This window comes from Terrapene carolina, unplaced genomic scaffold (assembly GCF_002925995.2).
Source record: "Terrapene carolina triunguis isolate 2854851 unplaced genomic scaffold, T_m_triunguis-2.0 Scaffold58, whole genome shotgun sequence".
Lineage (NCBI taxonomy): Eukaryota > Metazoa > Chordata > Testudines > Emydidae > Terrapene > Terrapene triunguis.
The window spans coordinates 1,047,161-1,070,873 of NW_020664409.1; the positions used below are offsets into that span (position 1 = coordinate 1,047,161).

Here is a 23,713-nt window from a genome sequence, read left to right on the forward strand (position 1 = left end):
ACCCAGCCTTCTGCCCTGCACCCCCACAGCCCCATCCCTCTGCCCTGCACCCCCCACACCCCCAAGCCCTCTGCCCTGAACCCCCCACACCCCAACACACACCCAGCCTTCTGCCCTGCACCCCCCCACAGCCCCCAGCCCTCTGTCCTGATCTCTGAACCCCTGCCACACACACCCCAGCCTTCTGCCCTGACCCCTGAAACACCCCCTCCCCCAGGTTTAGGGTCCCAGCCGCAGGCCTTGATCAGCCCTCTGCCAGCCTAGGTGAACAGAACCCCAGGCTGGCAGCAAGCTGAGCAGGCTGGTGGCGTAAGATCAGCATTTTAATTTAATTTTAAATGACGGTTCTTAAACATTTTGAAAACCTTGTTTACTTTACATACAATAGTTTAGTTATATAATATAGACTTATAGAAAGAGACCTTCTAAAAACGTTAAAATGTATTACTTACGCGCGAAACCTTAAATTAGAGTGAATAAATGAAGACTTGGCACACCACTTCTGAAAGGTTGTCGACCCCTGGTCTAGACCATCCCTGATAGACATTTATCTAACCTACTCTTAAATATCTCCAGAGATAGAGATTCCACAACCTCCCTAGGCAGTTTATTCCAGTGTTTAACCACCCTGACAGTTAAGAACTTTTTCCTAATGTCCAACCTAAACCCTCCTTGCTGCAGTTTAAGCCCATTGCTTCTTGTTCTATCCTTAGAGGCAAAGGTGAACAAGTTTTCTCCCTCCTCCTTATGACACCCATTTAGATACCTGAAAACTGCTATCATGTCCCCTCTCAGTCTTCTCTTTTCCAAACTAAACAAACCCAATTCTTTCAGCCTTCCTTCATAGGTAATGTTCTCAAGACCTTTAATCATTCTTGTTGCTCTTCTCTGGACCCTCTCCAATTTCTCCACATCTTTCTTGAAATGCGGTGCCCAGAACTGGACACAATACTCCAGTTGAGGCCTAACCAGCGCAGAGTAGAGTGGAAGAATGACTTCTTGTGTCTTGCTCACAACACACCTGTTAATACATCCCAGAATCCTGTTTGTTTTTTTTTGCAACAGCATCACACTATTGACTCATATTTAGCTTGTGGTCCACTATGAGTCAACAGTGTGATGCAGAGGTACATAGTTAATATTCGTAACTTCAGATACAAAAATGATACGTGCATACAAATAGCATAGTCATATCCAGCAAATCATAACCTTTCCATAGACACCTTACTTGACATACTTTGTACAAGATTTGTTGCAATTATAGAACAGTGGTAGCAACAATGATCTACATGGTCATATTTTATCAGATAATGTCACAGAGGGGTCCTGTCTTTATGAGAGGAGACTGGAAGAGCTTGACTTGTTTAGTCTGGCAGAAGGAAGACTGAGAGAGGATATGATTGCTCTCTAGAAATACATTAGGGAGGTAAATACCAAGGAGGATGAAGAGCTATTTAAGATAAAGGACAATGTTGGCACAAGACCAAATGGATATAAACTGGCCATGAACAAATTCAGTCTTGGAATTAGAGGAAGGTTTCTTACCATTAGAGAGGTGAGATCCTGGAACAGCCTTCCAGTAGGAGTTGTGGGGGCAAACCGCTTAATTAGTTTTAAGAAAGAGATGGATATATTTATGAGTGCATTTGTATGACAGGCTTGCTTGTGATGGTAGAAGGAAGGGCTTAATAGCCATGAGGCTCACTTCCAGTTTGTCTTGTGTTCCTAAAGTTCATGCTTCAGGGTTTCAGTCGGCCACTGTCAGTGTATTCTGGGAGGGTTTTGTAACCTCCTTTCTCTGAAGCATCACAGATGCCCATGGCTGGAGATGTAGGACATTGGACATGGTGGGCCAGGGCTCTGAGGGCACCTAGCATTCTCTCTAAAGTGCGTGGCTGGCTTGCTCCTGCTTACATGCTCATGGTCTAGCTGATCACCTTATATGGAGCGGGGAAGAAATTTTCCCCCAGGTCACACTGGCAGTGACCTTGTGCCTCGATCCTTCTTGTTCTTTGGCTGAGGTACATAATAGTCTAGTCTCCTGTGGGCTGTAATAGTTTGGTCTCTCTTCAGTTGTTGGGTTTAGTGTGTGGGTGGTTGTGACGGTTTGGATCACAGAAACCCCCTTGGGAATTGCCACCTGATGTGCGTAGACTACCTCTGAGCCTGTTTTCCCTGCCAGCTTGGGACTTCAGTCCCTTGCCTGGTTTGAGCCAGACACGCTTTCCTGCTGCAAACACAGATCCAGGTCTGAAACACATCCCTCACAAGCTTTAGGCTTAACTGAAAACAGCTTAAGAAGTGCTCCTGTCTCCAGCACTCAGATACCCAACTCCCAATGGGGTCCAAACACCAAATAAATCCATTTTACCCTGTATAAAGCTTATACAGGTAAACTAATAAATTGTTGGCCCTCTATAACAGTGATAGAGAGATATGCACAGCTGTTTGCCCTCCCCCCCCAGGTATTAATACATACTCTGGGTTAATTAACAAGTAAAAAGTGATTTTATTAAATACAAAAGTAGGATTTAAGTGATTCCAAGTAATAACAGACAGAACAAAGTGAATTACCAAGCAAAATAAAATAAAACATGCAAGTCTAAGCCTAATACAGTCAGAAAACTGAATACAGGTAAATCTCACCCTCAGAGATGTTTCAATAGGCTTTTTTCACAGACCGACCTCCTTCTAGTCTGGGTCCAGCAATCATTCACACTCCTGTAGTTACAGTCCTTTGTTCCAGTTTCTTTCCGGCATCTCTTTGGGGTGGAGAGGCTATCTCTTGAGCCAGCTGAAGACAAAATGGAGGGGTAACCAGGGGTTTATATAGTTTCTCTCTTGTAGGTGGAAACCCCCCTCTCCCCCTGTGTAGAATCCAGCTACAAAATGGAGTTTTGGAGTCACATGGGCAAGTCACATGTCCATGAATGACTCAGTTTTCTACAGGACGTTCCCAGGAAAGCTCAGATGTGGATTGGCGTCTATCAAGGTCCGTTGTTAACCAAGTACTCCCAATTACTTGAATAACCCCTTCACGCTATGTTGACCAAATCTGCCTTAGGTTCTTTCTACAGTAAACACTTTAAATACAAGCATAGAGCCAATGTTCATAACTTCAGATATAAAAATGATACATGCATACAAATAGGATGAATACATGCAGAAGAACATAACCTTTGCAAAGATATGTTACATGGCATATATAGTATAAAACATATTCCAGTTATGTCATATTTACACTCATAAGCATATTTCTATAAAGCATTATGGGGTGCAACGTCACAGTGATATTGGTAACCTGTCATATACAGGAGGTCAGACTGGATGAACTAGTGGGTCCTTCTGACCTTAAACCAATTTCTAAGCGAGCTCCTAATTAAACCTAAATATTTTTTTTAAATATGGCATGAAAATCAACAAAAAGAAGTAAATGTAAATGTTTGAGTCATATGTTCTAAGTAACCTCTACTTGTATGCATGCTACTTTTCTGTCATTTACACATGCTTGTCCAGTTAGTAGATTTTAACACTTCAATGCAAGTTCTCATGTAGATGTTCACAAAGTTGCTTCTTTGGAAGCAAATGGAAAATGGAGGTAAAACCCCTTTGATTTTTTGTCCTATTCTGCGCTATGCTTATGTTAAAAATAGCATCTCTTTACTCAACAGACTGGGTTTTTTTATGCATTGTTACATCTTCTTATATAACCATGGCTGAGTAAGGTGGATTCTATTCCATCTTGTACAAAATCTAACAAGTTTTTTCTTAAGCTCCAATTAGTTTTATCCTGTGCGAACCCATTATTGCATAGGTGTCAGAGGTGGTTGTATGGTTCCAACAGTGTTAGCCACATAGTTTGTGTGTTTCCTGAGGCATACTGATGCTAAAATATTAAGGGCCTGATCATAATGACAGTTTTACATCAGTGTCACCCCACTGATTTTAGTGCATAAAACTTCTTTAATGAAGTGCAGAGTTGGCCCTTCAATTTAGTAGTATTACTATAGTTGTGGCAGAAGAGGGACTCTAAGTGGCCTCTATTTTCAGGGGCTTTGTAATTTTGGGGGGTGAGAGGAAAGGGGGAACCGTTTGGAGCTGAGATTCCTTATGTTTGTAGCCATACAAAAAGTGAAACTTGCTTTGGAATTATGGTTTATTAAATTTAATTTTAATAATTCATATTTATTAAAGATGAAAGTGTGATTTTTACATACACGAGTAAGTATTTCTTTAAGGTTGTCAGGATGCAATTTTTTTTAAACTTCAGATTTCAGGCTTTGGATATAATGAATATAGTATTGCCAACTCCAAGTGTTCAAAAATCACGAGTCTAGGCCCCCAAAAGTCATGACATTGGCCTAAAAATCATGACTTTTAAAATATATTACTGTTTTTAGATTCCTTTTTTGTTTTGCCTTCTGAATTCTGAGTTTGTAGGTACACTCAAGTTCATGTCTTCATGCTTTTCTTTGCAACCACAAGGGCTAGAAACTAATTTTAAAAGAGCTGTCTGTCACATAATCACCTGACTCTGGGAGCTGGGACTTAAAAAAAAAAAAAAAAAAAAAAAAAAAAAAAAACCAACCCTGCCAAATATGGCAAGACTTACAATAAAATAGTGAGGGCTGGCAACTCTACTCAATACAGGCTAATGCCTTGGTTATGTTTGAAATGATTTTATGGAGAAATAGCGAAGCACTTGAAAATCAGTTACCCAAGGAGAATTTATTTTAATGACTGTCACTATTCTTCGCTTCACTGTCTTCCAAGACAGGTGTGAGAAGCAAGCTGAGTGAGGTAATATCTTTTATTGGACCAACTTTTGTTGGTCAGAGAGACAAGCTTTCGAGCCACACAGAGCCACCCACCGTGTGTCTCTAGTATTCTGGGACTGACACGGCTACTACACTGCAAGATACATGTGAGACATTCAAATGAAAGTATAATGGTACAATCACTTAAATATATTTGGTTAGATTCTTTAATTGTGTGATTGTTCTTTCTTATTTAATTAGCTTTCTTATATAGTGCTTTAAAATTAGGAAGTGTGTTACAAGTGGTAAGTTATTTTTAAATCATGGAAATTCTGTGCAAAAATAGCTATTGCAACATTGGTTTAGAATTAAAATGCACAAAATTCAAATCCACAAAAAGCCTAACTTTGAATTTCCTGACTTTTAAATATTTATTCATAGTGTTGTATTCATACAGCAATTTAACTATTTGCTAAGAGCTGATGTAACATGCTACTGGCATCTTCTCTATTAACTAATATATATATATATAACACTATATATATATATATATATACACATACAGACAGACAGACAGACATTTCTTGTAACAATAGTCATGTCCAGAAATTAGCCCAAACCAAAATCCCAAATGCAAACACTCCCAAACTTCACAGCTCAGTCCCATTTCTATTTGTGATACTACAGGTCAGTACTGTACCTAAGAAACTCCATAATAAATTAGAAAAATAGAATAATATATTGTGACTTAGAGGATAACTTTTGTATAAGGCTGTAATTTTTGTCATAGTCCTGAGTATCTTCTGCTGTTCTTCTCTGCTAGCATTGGCTAGACTCAGAGCCTGAAGATTACCAGCAATGTGAAGCTCATTTTCAACCTGTTGACTGTTAAGATTCCCTTATTTTTGGTTCTGCCATCAGTTTATAAAGCTCAGATACATACAGAAGCCTTAGGTTAGAAGTTTGGACTTTCACAAACTACTGATCAGACCAGCCTGAACAAATTCACATTGAAAAAAGATTGGAAAGCAGCATAAGACGTTTTTTTCCTTCTGACTGCTTGTTGGTATTTTGGTGTGCACTGTTTGCTCTTTGAATAATGGGTCACCTGATGCAGTGTAATAACCAGCAGCTAGAACCTTGCCTTTAGGTGTTTAATGTGGGTTTTACAACATGAGTTCTTAGTTAAATTGAACTGTTTCTAAATCATGGTAAAAAGCCCCACTGCAAACAGCTGTTGGGATTTTATGTTTAAAGCTTTCCTGTAGAATGAAAACAACTGATGCTTAACTTGATGGCATGACAGTAATGAATATATACAATTTAAATATCCCACCAAACCCACCCGTACAAGGAGAAACATCATGCTGCACTATATTATGGGAAATTTGAGAAAAACTTTCCAACTAAACAGTTAAACTTTTATGCTAGTTTCATACAAGCTTGATTTAATTTTTTCCCCAGTCCTGTGACATTGTAGGGATACTTTCTGGACTCATTTTAGAGGGACAAAATCAACTTAAAAATAACGCTTCTTTCTGAATTTGTTGTACTGCTGCTGTAATGACTAACGTCTATGATTACTGTAGCTGAAAGAGATTGGAGAACAAAAGTTTTTTTTCCCTTTGTTTCAATTACTTTACTCTGACAGCACTTTGAGTACAGTCAGTTTAATCATTTCCCCTGTAGTAATTTTTGACAGCTTTCCCTGTTTGTGTGGGTCTTTCGCACCATGACAGTGATAGACAAAAACATTGTAAAAATGTGCTTGTCAGATCATAAAAATTGAGATGGGAACTCGGGGCATGTATTGCACTTGAAATTACTTTGTACTCTTTTAAAAACTGACTAGATTTCACGTTGACTGTATCCCTTTTAAGTGCACATTTTGGACCAGAGGTGGGGAGGAGGTACTTCAATACCACACCACTTCTTCAAATTGAAATCTGGATACATTTTAATGGGAAAAAACTGACCCCCTTCATATTTGGTGTGTTCCTACCACGTGTAGGGTGGGACAGCACTTTCCTTTTGCTCCTACGCTTACTGATGCTGAGTCAGACCTTGAGGCAGGGCTTCCTGTCTGTGACTGGCAAGAGACATGGAATGTTTCCTTCATTTGTTTCTTGTCTGTCTCTCTCCTTTTCTGATTTACATCTTACTGTCTCCTTCTTGTTCTCCTGTTCTCTCTCGTTTTCCCCAGCACCCTTTCCTGGGGCTCTTCCTTGTCCTGTTAGTTTTCTCCCCATTCCTTCTTCATATTTCCGTTCCATTCTTTTCTCCATCTACCTTTGCTCGTCCAACCTCATCTTTTGCAACAAATCTTGGAAAAAGGAACTTTCTATGTAGTTTTTTTCCCCCATGCTGCTTTGTTTAGCACAATGTTGATTCAGTCCCACATTATGTGGCAAGTGTAGTAGACAGAGTGGGGAGCAGAGCTCAGATCTGTTGCACTGGCAGAATCTGGAAACATGTAGAAGTATAGAAGCTACATGCTAAATGAGACATGCAGGTCTAATAAGTTCCCAGGCAAGAATTATTGTTTCATTCTTCCCCCTCCGATCCCCCCAATAGCTGATTCAGGCCACTCCATCACCAGTCACTATATACAGCTGCACATCTTGTAGCAGATGTTCAGATCTTGGTCTCTGTCTCTTTAATCTTAACCCCCTCCTTTTTCTTGTTTGGACTCTTCTATGCTTATGAAATATGCCAACATAGTGTTTATAAAAGTATGCTCCGTTCCACTTTCTTCAGGGGATGAAAATAGATGCAATGTTCTTAGAAATAACCAGATATTCCAGCCCCTTTTACAGAGTACATACAAATAAATAAAGTCCTACTACTACTGGTGTATATCAATCTCTTATATCATTCCACCTTGAAAGCTGATTTTAGATGGGATGCTTTAGTGGCAACATGGACCATCAGTATGATACAGCGATTGCAATCTCAAATAAAAATTCCTATCTATAGTGTAATGAAACCTTTGGTTAAAAGCAACACCTGCCAATAAAGAAGACCAGAAGGATACAGTCATTGAACAAATGTATTCTGAAGCATTAGAAGGGAATGATACCACTACTTGTACAATCGGTGAAGGAAAACAATGGGCAACCCAGCCCTCTTTCTGGAAGCTCTTAGACCAGTGGTTTTCAACCTGTTGCCCGTGGACCCCTGGGTGGTCCACAAACTGTCTTAAGATTTCCAAAGGGATCCACACCTTCATTTGAAAATTGTCAGGGGTCTGCAAATGTAAAATGGTTGAAAACCATTGTCTTAGACTCAATAGCCTGTACTCTCATTTGCGTAAATTCTAAACTAATCAAGCCAATATTTAGTGATGTAGAGGTGCCAAAATTAATAGTCCTTTATCTGTGACCACAATTTGTAAATTCACCTATTTATACCGTAACTTTTATAAAGCATCCTTAGGGCATAGTACTACAAAGTGCGCTGTGCAGTTAGTTGTAGGTGAAAAGATTTCCAGGGAAGCTTCAAAGAGAAGGAAATGACTAAGTGTCTTGAAGGGAACCGCAATAGAGTTCCAGCTAGATGAGGCATCACAAATGAAAGAACAGCTTCCAACTGCAGATAAGTAATAGGGAGAGGACAGAGAGGAAGCCAAGATTGGAGTTGGGGGTGGGGGGTAAATAGTCAGAAATGAAAGGTTGAGGAATGTCTATCCATGAAGTGTGTGTATTGAGAACAGCGAGGTGGCTTTTCTTTTCTCAGCAAGATTGAGGATAAGTCACTAGACTGGGACACAGGAGACCTGGGCCCAATTCCCTACTCTGCCACAGATTTCCTGTGTCCTTCGACAAGTCACTTAATCTTCTCCGCCTCAGCTTCCCATCTATAAAATGGGTATCTCTCCTTACCCTGTAGGATGATGTGAGGATAATTTCATGAACATTTTGAGGCACTCAAATGTTGTTGTAAAGGCCATATAAATTTCTATGTAGATAGGAAGTAATCTGAAGATGATGGAAGATGGGGTGGTGGGAAAGGTATGGTCTTTCTTCTTGAGCAGGAGCAAGTTGACAAGTTAAAGGGAAAAAGCATCAGGCTGATTTAAAAGGAAAATCCTCCTTTCACCACTGATCCATAGTTACATGTTCACATTGATAACATAATGTTGACTTATTTATTACTGACACAATTCCTGTTTCAGCTCCATTGGTGAGAGCACCTTTACTGTTTTTTTTTAAAGTCTTTGTAGTTTATAAACATTTTAAAACAAATTATTATAAAATTAAAATCCAGGGAACAAAGACAAAATGACAATGGATTAAGTTAAAACCCAAACAAGGCACAATGAAGGTATACAAGGGAAGAGAAATTAAAGGAAAAACCTCTGGGGAAGAAAATGCAAATCCTAAGGTGCAAACCTCTTTGAATAAATGCAGGTGGCCTGATTTGGGTCTCACTTTCCGTACATATCTTGTACCTATTTATGAATGTCAGTGCTGCAGGAGGAACCAGAGACACCTAACCAAAACCGAGGCCACTGGCTTGCAGTTCTCATGCTAAAGCAAGCTTCCACAAAGGGAAGAGGAACTGGGTGTTTTTGGTTAACTTTAACCCTGGACATAATGTCATACAAATATTATTTTATTTTGATTGGAAGCTTAAAGCATAAACCTGGGACTCAGGAGATCTGGGTTGTGTTTCTGGGTCAGCCACTGACTTACTGGGCTTGTGCAGCTCACTTAATTTTATCTGTCCCTCTCTATGCTTCAATAGCCCCATCGTCAGAATGGAGAAAATAAATAATTTCCTCTCTCACAGGGTAAGATGGGGCTTAATGAATGATGTCAAGAGCTGTGAGATGACAGAATGTGTGAGAAAACTCTTGTTATTAATTTCAATTTGTCACAATCTGTTTTGTTTTTTAATGTTTTAGTTGAATATGACAAGGAGTTCACACCTCACCAACGACACCACAAAGAGTTCAAGTTTAACTTGTCCCAGATCCCAGAGGGGGAGGCGGTTACTGCTGCGGAATTCCGAATCTACAAGGACTGTGTCATGGGGAGTTTTAAAAATCAAACCTTTCTTATCAGCATCTATCAAGTCCTGCAAGAACATCAGAACAGGTACATAAAGGACAGTCACTCTTTTTCACTAACCACAGCAACTGTGAAGCCTGGGGTGAAGGGCTCCTTTTTTAAGGAAGTGGGAATATTCGGAAGGTGCAGAAATCACTTAGTAGAATATTTTTTGCCCAGGTTAATAGGGGTTGTTACTGTTCAGGTTTCATTTATTGGGAAGTAGACTTCATAAAATATAAAATGGATATGGACTGAAAAATCTCTACAGTAACTTAGCCCAGAATATCATTTGGGGAGTATAACTTTGTTGACTTAAAGTAAGACAAGAATCTAGGATGAAGCCATGTAATTTTAGACTAAAGATTCTATATTGCTAACATTATTCATGCACACTAAAATGGGTATGTTCCATTTCAAATAGATACTAAAAGGATATGTAATAGAGCCTATCCTGGAAATGTAGAGTAAAACTGCTACAGAAACATTGCTAAGCAATGTAGTCCTGATTCTCCTCCGAGTTGCACCTTTGTAAATCAGAAGTACAGTAACTTGATTGACTTTAGGTGAATTACACCAAGGAAAATGAGAAGGAGAAGAAGACAGCCCCAGAATTACAGGAGCTGAACTTTATATCTTGATAGGTTAAAAAAAAAAAAAAGTGCTTTACTTTTACAGGAAGATCAAATTCAATGCACTTGGGAAACTATGTAGGTTATTTTCTCCAGGAAATCCCTCTGTTAAAGGTTAGTTGACAATCTAATCACAGAATCATAGAAATGTAGGACTGGAAGGGACCTCAGTAGGTCATCTAGTCCAGCCCCATGCACAGAGGCAGGTCTAAGAATTAGCTAGACCAGTGATACTCAGACATCTGTGGTTCAGGAGCCAAATTAGCCATCAACATTATCCAAAAGAGCCACAGCAGTGTGTATTCATTGTTTCATTTACTGTCTAATCGAGCATCTATCTATCTATCTAATCTAAATTCTCACAACAAAATTACTGACCAAGTATTATTATTTTATCAACTACAGTTGGTTAATAACATATTGACCAATTAGGATGCTTTTACTAACTTTGATTGGTTAATAATTAAATAACATTAAAGAGCCATTCGTGTCTCCTGAGCCTCAGTCTGAGTATCACTGACCTAGATCATCCCTGACAGGTATTTGTGTAACTTGTTCTTAAACACCTCCCCCACCCCCCCAGTGACGGCGATACCACAACCTCCCTAGGTAATTTGTTCTAGTGCGTAACTACCTGTACAGCTGGGAAGCTTTTCCTAATGTCTATCCTAAATCTCCCTTGCTGCAATTTAAGCCCATTGCATCTTGTCCTGTCCTCAGTGTTTAAGGAGAACAATTTATCACCCTACTCTTTATAACAACCTTTTATTTACTTGAAGACTTTTATGTCCCCCTGTTATGTCAGTCTTCTCTTCTCCAAACTAAACAAACCCAATTTTTTCTATCTTTCCTTCTAGGTCATGTTTTCTAGACCTTTAATCATTTTTTTGTTGCTCGCCTCTGGACTTTCCAATTTGTCCATATTTTTCCAAAAGTGTAGTGCCCAGAACTAGACACAATACTCCAGTTCATGCCTTATCAGTTCTGAGTGGAAAAATTACTTCTCGTATCTTGCTTACAACACTTTGGCTAATATATCCCAGAATGATGATCGCTTGTTTTTGCAGTACTATTACATTGTTGACTCATATTTAGTTTGTGATCCACTGTAACCCCCAGATCCTTTTCAGCAGTACTCCTTTCTAGGCAGTCATTTCCCATTTTATATTTGTGCAGTTGATTATTCCTGCCTATTTGTAGTACTTTGCATTTGTCCTTATTGAATTTCATCCTATTTATTTCAGACTATTTTTCTAATAGTTTGAATTCTAATCGTGTTGTCCAAAGTACTTGCAACCCCTCCCTGCTTGATATCATCCACAAACTTTATAAGTGTACTCTCTGTGCCATTATCCAAATCATTTATGAAGATATTTAATAGAACTGGACCCAGGACAGATCCCTGTGGGACCCCAATCAATGTGCCCTTCCAGCTCGATTGTGAACCATGATAACTACTGAGTACGGTTTTCCAAACAGTTGTGCACCCCTCTTATAGTTGGTTTCTATAGGCTATATTACTTTAGTTTGTTTATGAGAAGCTCATGAGAGTAAGGCTTTTGAGACTGTCTAAAATTGAGATATATCACATCACCTGCTTCTTCCCCTACTCATAAGGTTTGCTCCCTTGTCAGAGGAGAATATTAGGTTGGTTTGACGTGATTTGTTCTTGACAATCCATGTTTACTGTTGTTTATCACCTTATTTTCTTCTAGATGCTTACAAATTGATTATTTGCTCCATTATATTACTGGGCACCGAAGTTAAGCTGACAAGCTGGGTTGTCCTTATTCCTGTTTTTATAGATAGGTGCTATATTTGCCCTTTTTCCAGTCCTCGGATAACTTCCCTGTCCTCCACGAATTCTCAGAGATAATCACTAATGGGTCAGAGATCTCTTCAGCCAGTTCCTTAAGTATTCTAGGTTGTATTTCATCAGGTCCTGCCAACTTGAAGACATTAAACTTGTCTAAGTAATTCTTAACTTGTTCTTTACCTATTTTACCCTCAGATCCTACCCCATTTATACTGATGTTCACTATGTTAATAATCCAATCACAGTTTTCACTAAATAAGTTAACAGTAACTAAAAAGGCATTTAAGACTTTGGCCATTGCTGCATTTTCTATTATTGTCTTTTCCTCCTCCGTTGAGTAATGGGCCTACCTTGTTCTTGGTCTTCTCCTTGCTTCTAGTGTATTTTAAAAATGTTTTCTTGTTATCCTGTGTGTCCCTAGCTAGTTTAATCTCATTTTTTGCCTTGGCCTTTCTAATTTTGTCCCTCATGCTTGTGGGGTGGGGTTCTTTTTTGTATTCATCCTTCATAATTTGTCCTAGTTTCCATACTTCCTATCTTTCCTATGCATTAAGATAGTTTGCTTTTGTGCCCTTTATAATATTTCCTTTTTTTAAAAAAAACTGCCAACTCTCCTGAACTCTTTTTTCCCTTAGACTTACTTCCCATGAAATATTACCTACCAATTCTCTGAGTTTGCTAAAATCTGCCGCCTTGAAGTTCATTGTCTTTATTCTGCTGTTTCCCTGCTACCATTCTGTAGAATCATGAACGTATCATTTTATGATCATTTTCATCCAAGCTGCCTTCCACCTTCAAATTCTCAACTAGTTCCTCCCTGTTTGTCAGAATCAAATCTAGAACAGCCTCTCCTCTAGTCGCTTTCTTCACCTTCTTCAATAAAAAGTTGTCTCCAATACATTCCACGGACTTCCTGGATAATCTGTGCCTTGTTGTATTATTTTCCCAAAAGATGTGTGGGTAGTTGAAGTCTCCCATCACTATCAAGTCCTGTGTTTTGGATGATTTTTTTAATTGTTTAAAAAAACAGACTCATCCACCTCTTCTTCCAGCTTACGTGATCTATAGTGGACCTCCTACCATAGTATCACCTTTGTTTTTAACCCTTTTATTCTTACCCGGAGACTTTCAATAGGTCCGCCTCCCACTTCTATCTCAACCACACTGCAAGTGTATATATCTTTGATATATAAGGCAACACCTCCTCACTTTTTCCCCTTCCCGTCCTTCCTGAACAAGCTGTACCATTTTATACCAATATTTCAGTCATGTGACTTATCCCACCAAGTTTCTGTGATACTAGTTGGCTGTAATTGTGATTATTCACTAGTATTTCTTATTCTTCCTGTTTATTCCCTATACTTCTTACCTTAGTATACAGATACCTATGATCATTAGATTTCCTGTCTGTATTTCCTCTTGTCTCTCCTTTGCTCCTGCTGTGATTCTCCATGTTGGCCCCAGATTCTGACCCTTCACCTAGGTCTCCATGTTTTGGACTTACCTGTGGGCTTTTGTCTCCTGCTATATAAGTTTATTCTTATTATTTGGGGCCTCAAATATGACTATACTATATATATATAATATATATATATATTACATATGTTGAACAATACTGTTGAGTAGGAGCCTGATGCAATGCCCTTTGAAATCAATAGTAGTCTTTCCATTAACTTCATTGGGCTTTGTATCAGGCCATAGGCTCTCCTGTCTATATGAAGCTTTGACTATTGTATGACTAGAATCTAATAGACAAATGGACATTCAAAATATAGTGATATAGACAATCTACTGCCTACGAGAAAGCCCTGGACTTTGCTGCATGTTGATACTTCGTAGAATTTGCAACCAGTATGGTGACAGCTGGTAGGCCGCTGGTGTCAAATAAGATGTGGAGGGCAAAGATAGGGAAGATAGAACTTGTGGCACAAAAATTATAAGAAATATGAAACAATTTGCTATATTTAAGGGATAACATTCATGGCAGGGAAGCATCAAGACAAAAATGAGATTAATGGTCAGTTAAATGTCAAAGTAAATCTGAGCCACATAAGCAATTTACTGTCTAGTGATGCTATTCCTATAATAAAAGGAAAGAGAAGATGCAGCAAACTACAGCATTAAAGGGAAATATTTTCTTTTCCTTGTGATGGTTTGCAAGGTGGTGGTGTTTTGTGATGTTTCTTTCTCAGACTTTCCATTGATGTCATTTTTGGGGCCATGCCTTAGGTGAATAAATGTTGTGAAGACCGAGCAACCATTCACTAATTGAAGCTGAGAGGAGTGGCATTTGTAGAAAAGGAGTGAAATAATTGGATGCATAATGTCAGTGAGGATTTTGATATGTTTGAAGGGAATAATGTTGGGTTTTCTAAGTTGTGGTCTGCTGGAATCTCATGTTTGCTAGCTAGAAGTATATATGAGCTGATATGGAAGACTGTGTGTGGGGGGGAGCAATGGTAGAAATTCCATGGACATGTAGGCTGTTCTGTTCATTGTGACCACACAGACTTAAAGACCAAAACCCAGGACTTTTCCACAAATATATGTTTCCATCACGGGAGCTGAAGGAGAATCTCTGTTAACTAATGTAGTTTTAGGCCTTCAATATAGCTTCTGTGCACCAGTCACTAGAGCAAGTCATAGTAATGCATATTTCAGCAGGTCTGACATTCCTTCCACTACGGGGCATTGATAACCTTTGTTTGTATGTAACATTATAGTAGAGTGAATTGAGTAAAGTATTATAACTTAAAAACTAGTGAAGAGAAATGGGACTCTGATATGGCCCTATCAATTAATACTCCCATATCTTAGAGGTTGGTGAAGTCTTTGTTTCAAAGTAGTTATTAGTAGTTTTGTATATGATGTTATTGACATGCCATATCTATATTTCAAATAATATCTTAATAAACACAGTGCCTGAACATAGGTTGCACTGTTGACTTGGGAGATAAATGTACCTTTTTATTGGGAATTTAGTTCTCATGCAAGATTGACAGTCCTGGCTACTGCAGCCCTCTGTTTAGTCACACAACTGGTACCCTGCAGCCAGCAGCACCTCAACATGGAATTGGAGTGATCAAGAAAGTAATTCAAGTCTCTCCATTCAGTGGTGTTTTCCTGTTGATACTGCCGACAAGGGTGCCTGTAGTGAGGTGTATGCTAGAATCTGAACTGAGAATCGTAAAGAAGTTTCATCTAGGCCAAACAGACAGCAATTTTCAGTCACTATTAACATGGGCTAGATTTGAACTGGTGACCCAGATCTCCATAGCTCTTTACTAATCCCTTACTCATCTGTTCCCTTAAGGAATTTGTGTGTGTGTGTGTGTGTGTGTGTGTGTATATGTATATACATATATATATATATATATATACATATACATATACATATATACACACACACACCTCTACCCCGATATAATGCTGTCCTTGGGAGCCAAAAAATCTTACTGCGTTATACTTGAAACTACGTTATATCGAACTTGCTTTGATCCGCCTGAGTGCGCAGCCCTGCCCCCCCGGAGTGCTACTTTACCGCATTATATCCGAATTTGTGTTATATCAGGTCGCATTATATCGGGGTAGAGGTATCTATCTATCTATCTATCTGTCTAAACTGCATGTTTCTTTAGCTAGAACTCTTTCTCCTCCCCGCCCCCAACATAAACACATACACATTATATATAATGTGTATGTGTTTATGTTGGGGGCGGGAGGAGAAAGAGTTCTAGCTAAAGAAACATGCAGTTTGGATGCATGCCCAGGACTTGTCTACACAGATTGGGCTTCTGGTGACAAGGGAAAAATTAGGCCCATATATTCTCAGCCTCATTAGAGAGCACACTTTATTTCTTCTACTCTTAGCTTAAGTAGTTGTGGATTTTTTCATTTTTTTAAAAATAGATACTGATTTGCAAGAAATGCAAACTTCTGGCCACTCTGCAACTTTAGGTTCTATTTACATTTTTGACACTGTAGGGTGTGGTTGCCAGACCCAAATGTGTGACCAGGTTAGTGTAAGTGTACACTTGTCCCTTGCCTCTCTTAAAGGCAAACACTGGGTACTTGTTTACAGGTGCTCGCCAACATCTGTACCTAGGAAAGTCCACACATAAACACATCCCATCCTCTTGTCTTGAAGTCTCTTTGGATGCCCTACGTGAAGTTTGAAATACACTTGCTTTGAGTAACTTTTTATCCTTTGATCATCAGTCCGCTTATTTTCTTTTCCTTGTGATGAAAATACATCTGCGGAAGTTGTGGCTAAAGTTTTGCTTTAGTGATTCATTTGGAATATATTGTTTTCTTTGCCTATTGGGAACAGTGTTTTATGGCTCAAAAGCCAAAAAGCAATAGTTTTTTTTTAAAGGGAGCCAGCAAAACGTTTGTAAGGCCTGCATTGAGTTCCAGCAGCTGACTTATAAGCCAAAAAAGAACAGCTGCCTTTTACTTAAAAGGTTGTGTTGTCACACTTCCTTTAGACTAATGGCTTGAATAAGGACCTGATATTTCCTGACATTTGATGACATTGTACTAAATGAAGAAGAGTCTGTAGACATCCTGAATTCTAGCCATGAATCTTTAACTCAGCTAAATTGAAGAGAAGTATGGGGAAATTCTAGCTGGATTTGGGGTGAACAAAAATGAATTTTAGTGCTTGTGTGCAAGGCGGTGGATTGACAAAACTGCAGTTATCTATCCATCTAAAACAGATACAGCACAAGAAGCTGCAGCAGCACCTTTTTCACACTGCTCTGCTGCCAGATATTATTCCTCAACCCTGATCAAGAGGATTCACCTTTAGATCTGAGATAAGATGTCCATTCAGTCATTGATCTTTGCTCTTGAGATTGCCAACAAGGGTGCCAGTTTAACAGTGGCTTTTATGATGCAGACACAAATCTGCTAGGAAAAGGAACAATTCCTTTCTATAGGCTGATGAAACACCTTTGAGTGATGATAATTGTTGGTGATTACTGATCTGGGCTGGATTTGAGCGAGTCACTGAAATGTGAAAAGCTCTGCGTGTCTTTGAGCAAGAAAAGTCATGAATGTACCGGGAGGGGAGAATCCATGAATACATGAATTTGGGGAGATGAAGCCTCAGTTTATGAATGAAACAGATTAGAAGATTGAGTGTCTCAAGAAAGAGAAAAGGGGAAACTGCAGGGAAGAGACCTGGGAGGGGGACAAAAATAAGTGAATCACCCCAAAAAGGTGCCCCTGAAGTTACCAGGAAAAAGAATGAGCCACTGGATGCAACCTTAATCCCCCTACACACACACTCTGGAGATAGGAACAAGTCTTTTAGGAAAGGTACTTGGTAAGGAGAAAGGTTCACTCAGGACTCGGGGCGGTGGGGGGGCAGATGTCCATTGGTTCAGAAGTAATAAAAACTCTTATTCAGCTCTTCTTAAGAAGGAAAAAAAAAAAAAACGCTGACTGACTTCATAGAGGTTTTGCTTATTAGGACCGTACAACAGTGCTAATAACCCTTCCCGAGTGGAGTTAGATGACATAGAGGTTTAAAAAAAAACACAAAAATACCCTACTCTTGAGCCCTGTCTGTACTATGGCTTCTGTTGTTTACTATTGATGGAACTGTACTGCTATTGAATAATGGGTCCTATTTTTGCCATTGTAGACAATTGTGGCTGATGACAAGCTTACAGATGTTACAATGTACAGACCTTGCACTGAAATTCTCGTAGATGAATGCTCTATAATTCTGTATTTGGGCATGTACTGAGAAAGCAACAAAAAGGAAGTGAATGGTCATATCAGTTCTTCTTAAAATAGCATAAAATCATTGTGGAGTGATTTCACATTGCCTTTATTTAAAGCAATCAAAAAGTAAAAATGATACTCATGGCACCTGGAGACATTGAGGCAGGCATCAGGGCAGTGTGATCTAAGCACATTCTCTTTTTAAAAAAGAAAACATTTTTATACTGACTCAAGGTTAAAAACAGTGCTTAGTTGTTGAATTTCAGATTAAAATCAAATCATTGTTACAGACTACTTTTTTTCATTACAAAAACCACTGATGATGTCAGCAGAACATTGAGAAAAGATTAATTAAACTTAAGTTTGGCCAGAAATTTGACCTACCTTAAGCATCCCCTTTGAATGGTTAATATAGATTTTGTGATTGTGTAGAAAACAGTCTTGTAAAACAGATTTGAAGTAACTTTGGACTTATTTTGAATGTAGCAGTCTAAATTTTGAAACAAATTGTAGGCTAGTCTGAGGTTAGGAGGTGGAAATGAAACATTTTATAAAACAATACATCCATCAGCTTCTGCTTCCTTTCAGCCTTTAAATTTTCCAAGACTGAGGTTATGTCTATGCTGCAATCATAGTATGTGACTGCAGCTCATGTAGACACACCTGAGCTAGCTATAATCTAGATTCTAGCTAGCTCAGATATCAGTAGCATTGAAGCGTCGTCAGCACGGGCTTCCGTGCTGTCTGTACAAGCCTGCCCAGAATACTCAAGACTTCGGTGGTTAGCCTGCTCTGAAGTCTGTGGTGCCATGGCTTCACAGCTCTGTCACCAAAGCTGGCTAGATTAAAGCTAGCTCAGGTAGGTCTACTCAAGCTACAATTACACCCCGTGATTGGAGCGTAGACATGTCCTGAGAGGTTATTCTTTGTCCCTGGGTTCTTTCAGCACCAGCGTGTTCATTTTTTAAATACACGAAATAAGAGAGATTGTCAAAAGCACCACAAGAATGTAGGGGACACAAGTCTCACTGACTTCCAAGTGTTTGTGACCAGCTTCATTATAAATGGGAGAGACATTCTACTTCACAAAACACGGCAGACTGTAGTAATGCAACCTTTTATGAGGCAGAACAGAGAGGAATTCAACCCTGTTTACAGTTTGTAGAAGCAGAAGAGGGAATTTGAGTTTCAACTCTATTTGGAAGTGGGTTACTCATTTAAGGGAGACATGAAAAAGTGAAGGGAAGAAACAGATTTATTTCTGGAAACAGACCGTTATGTATATTTTTTGCTCAGAAATGTTCTTGCTTTCTCTCGGCAAAGTGTTGGGTCAGGAGTGGGAGGGCTGAGAGGATTTGTGGTTGATCAAAGATGTCAACCCTTGGTTGGGATGATTATTATTTTTTCAAGTGTAAATATCCTGTTAGTACAGACCTCAGAACCCTCCTACACTGTCCAAACAACTAATCTATTTAAAAAAATAAAAAGAAGCAATGGCTTGAGCTGAAGATCAAAGGAAGGATATGGTGCCTTAATGGTCAACATTTATTAAACAATTTCATTCGTATCAAGAATGAAATATGGTAACTTGATGTGCGTAGAAAGATTCCTCCCACATGATAAAAATTGGGGTTGGGTATGTCCTTCACTTCTCCCATTTATATAGTGTGTTCTCCTGCAACAGAACGTTATTCCATTAAGGGTTAAAACTGTCATTATTTTTAGCTGTCAGTTAGTGGTAGTAAAGTCTTTCTCTTTGCAACAAGATATTTATACAAATACTATCTGAGTTTCTAATCTAAAGGGAAAATTGATTTGCAAGCAGTGTTTATAGTTTAGAAAATAACTGTCCCCAACTGGATTGGAATTGGCTTGTTCAAAACAAATGGCAAAGCTAACGTCAATCTGTCTCAAGCTAAGGTCATATTTGTATATAGTGTGCATATATTTACTCCTGAGTGGGAGGGGTGGGTGAGTGTGAATGTGTGTTTAAAGTGGTTTAAAAATCAAAATGTTCTGGGGTGAATTTAGCAGATAAATGTTCAGTCCTGTAGCTAATTACCTTTTCCTCGAGAATCTAAAGGAAACTTCTTTAGCTCCCCCCCCCCTCTTTTTTAAGGACAAAGAAAAGCCCTATTGGTGCAAAGTCAACTGAATTCTGAGATGAGACATTGTCTATTTAGAGTATATTGGTCTTGTGATTAAAGTACTGGACTAGGAGTCAGGAGAGACAGACTCTACTTATGTGAGTTTGGGCAATGTTTTTTCACAGTTTAACCATTTGTAAAATGGAAATAATACTATAATACTTACCTGTAAGGGTTATGAGGGTTAAGGTCCTGGTCCTGCAAAGAGTTCCATGTCGAGAGACCCTGCACCCACACAGAGCCCATTGACTTTCTTTTGGTTTCTCACAGGCACAGGGGTTCCCTTGGATAGAGCTCTTTGCAGGATCCAGTTCCAATTTCCTAACTTTTGTGAGGTGCTTTGTGATCTGTTGAATAAAGGTGCTTTAAAAATGCAAAGTTGTTAATATTCCATGTTATAACTTTGCATGCATCATGTTCTACACACAATTTATACAGTATGTCCTGCATGTCAGCAAACTCTTTAAGATTTTTATCTAGGCAACACTAAAAATAACCTACTGAAAGAATTTGATTTACAGTTGTGCTAGGCTATACCTTCAAAATCTTGACTCTGTAAGACTACATTTTATGGTGGGTACAATTTTTCATTCTATTCATGTTGGTTGTTCAGAAGAAAAGATCTTGATGATGAATCAGCAGTATCACACCCAGAATAATTTTTCTGGAGATCTGAAGAAGTGCAAACTATAGATTGAGTGTGATATACAAAAAAGTATTAAGAAAGGATATAAATTTTTAAAAATAAAGCAGTAAAAACTCTTCATATTTCTGTGCAAAAATCTCCTTTGAGGTTGACGTTATGCAGTCTAGACTATTATGTCAACTTGTCTTTGAAGAAAAGTAAATAAAAATGTTCAGCTGAAGAAAGTTTTAGGGACTTATAGTAACTAATGCCTCAGTAAATGTCTGTCAATGCGTAACAATCCCTTAAACACCTGGGTACTTGTGAGCTTTGAAGCTGAGCCAAAAATGTTGTTCCTCATCCGTAATTAAAATAAGAGGCCTTTAACTTAGTCGTTTGAAGGTGAGAGCTCTATTTATTCTCACTGCTTTCTTGGGAAAACTTCTGCCTAGTTGGGGGTGGGGGGAGGGACGGGACGCGGAGGGAGAAAGAGGACTGTTGGGAAAACAGAAAACCTTTTTCCAATATATACTTCGTAAAATTCAGCTTTTTATAGCACTGGTGTTTTTCCTGTGGCAAAATTCCATGTTATAATGTGTACTCAGGACAGAGAGAAATAATTTTAATCTGGCAATTTCACTAACTATAGTAACAAAGATTAACCACTTGACTAAAATATAAGCTAATTAGTGTTTAGTTAAATAATTAAAATGAATTAACACCCACAGACATTTTGTTGAAAGGTTTATTGAGATTTTAGCTAACGAAATATTTAATTACAGGGGGAAACACCATAATTAGATGCAAACTATTCCTCCCATAAATGCCCTGACTACATGGCCAGGATTCTGGTGTTAAGAATAGTAGCTATAGTTGATATTTATATCTGGATATTTATAAATGGATTCGCTTCCAGAGTACTGGAGTTAGGGCAGAATTTATGATTCACACAGACAAATCATACTTCTCCCTTAGACTGTGTGATTCTTTCAGCCACTTGCAATTGTTGTCTTGACCTTTGTTCGCAGGGCCTGATCCAAAGTCAGTTGGAGGCTATGGAAACACTCCCATTTACTTCAGTGGGTTTTGAGTCAGACCCATAAAGTGAGGTCTAGAGGAATGAGCTCCTAACTGAGTGAGGAATTCCTGACTCTCATCTCTCCAGTCGGCTTGCAGTGTAGTCTTGGGAAAAATCACTTCACCTCACTGCCCCAGTTCCCCCCATTTATTTACTTCCCCATAATAATACAAACCTATCACTTATACAGTGTTTTACGTGTTTAACGGGCTGCACAAACATTACTGAATTAACTACTTGCAGGAGTTTGAGTATTAAGTATGATTACAATCTTGATTAAGTTCTCAGATATCACAGTGATGATGAGCACAGTGTAAATGCAGAAAACGAGAACTGTTTATGGATATAAAATACTAGGGACAATTTAACTAAGTGTTAAGAAATGGTTCATTATGGTGTTGGAACTTCACTTCTATATACTGAATTCAAAAGTCCTCTTTCTTTACATATGCAGGAGACTACATAGTATCCTTGAAATGAAGAGAAGTTTGTGCGTGGATTAGTGATAGCATCAGATTCTGTCTGTCTTGAGTCTGTGCTGTAGACATTCTTTCTTATCAGGTCATAGGTAGCTTGCTCAGACCACCTCTTGCCCGTTTCTGACTCTCCACTAACAGTCTTTCTCTTTCGCTCCCCTCCAGTCTTCTCTGCCTGGTCCATGTCCCCTATCCATTCCTACCTTTCTGCTGCTCCTAAATGCAAAAAGTACGATACAGTTTTTAATAATATGGTCACAAACTACTTTTTTCCACAGGACCCCACCTCATTCACGGCACAGGATGGACAGTGCTCACTGAATGGCTAGCTATTGAATATTTTGTTTTATCCTCATTGTTCAATGTGTGGCCCAAGGCCTTACTCCTGGCACACTATTCAAAGCCCTGCTCTAAAGACCGAATTAATATTTCTCATGGGCTTTTTTTATAGCACTCCTCATGATAGAATCTGAGTGTTTCACCAAACCTTAATCAATCTTCACTACCCCAATTTTACAAATGAGGAACTGAGGCACCGACAGATTAAAGTAAAACATGTCCACTAATTTTGGGTGCCCAATTTGAGATGGTTAAGGGCCTAACTTTTCTGAGTATTTAGCATTTTGCAGCACTTCATATATTCAGAACTGGGCTCAATTGACTTCTATTGCAGCTGTGAGTGTTCAGCGCTTCCACAAAGTTGGGCACCCAGGGAATGAGGAAAACATATTTAGTGGCCACCTGTGAAAAATTTGGCTTCAGTGACTATTCTGTGGCAGAGGTAGGGATAGAATCCTGTTCCCCAGGGCAGCTTTCAGCTGCCTTAACCATCAGACCTTCCTTTCTCTTCCTGCAATCCCCTGCCTCATTCACTACACACCTTCCAACTTCTTCCGTAAATGAGGCAAGGAGCTTACGGACAGCGGCCTCGTTTGCTACACAACCCTGATTAATTCCTGAGCAATCATCATGCTTACACAGACGGGGACAAAATTAAGGCTGCGCAGGCAACCTTATTTTTGGCATTTCTTAAGTTTCAAGTGCTTGATTGTACAATCTTAACATTGGTGAGGTTTTTCAGTTTGCTTTTGCAAAAATGTAGAAAATTACTCATGGAGAACCATATTTATCCCCCCTCACCCTATGAGCTATCAGCAGGGTTAGAACCTTTAGATTTGCCACACAGACCTCTGCCATTTGAGCTTACAGAATAATTGGTGGTAGTAGTAGGTTATTATTCTCTATGGGGGTCTGTGACCACAGGAGGATGATGAGACAGATGCACATTGTGCCAGTGGGTTTCACAGATATTTTCAGACCGCAGAGGAATGTTGAGACTTGGGAATCCTGGGCTTAATACTGGTTTCTTGAGGGGAATGTGCTGTAGTGGTTACAGAC

The 23,713-nt window shown here is 39.0% G+C and overlaps 1 protein-coding gene across 1 annotated transcript in view; it reads left to right on the forward strand.

Annotated features, from left to right (window-relative positions):
• BMP6 (bone morphogenetic protein 6) overlaps nt 1-23,713 on the forward strand; it is a 154,916-nt gene that overhangs the window by 109,991 nt on the left and 21,212 nt on the right. Inside the window, exon 2 of the mRNA XM_024206782.2 lies at nt 9,664-9,856. Within this exon, the coding sequence (XP_024062550.1) occupies nt 9,664-9,856 (193 nt within the window). The remainder of the gene's footprint in view (nt 1-9,663; nt 9,857-23,713) is intronic.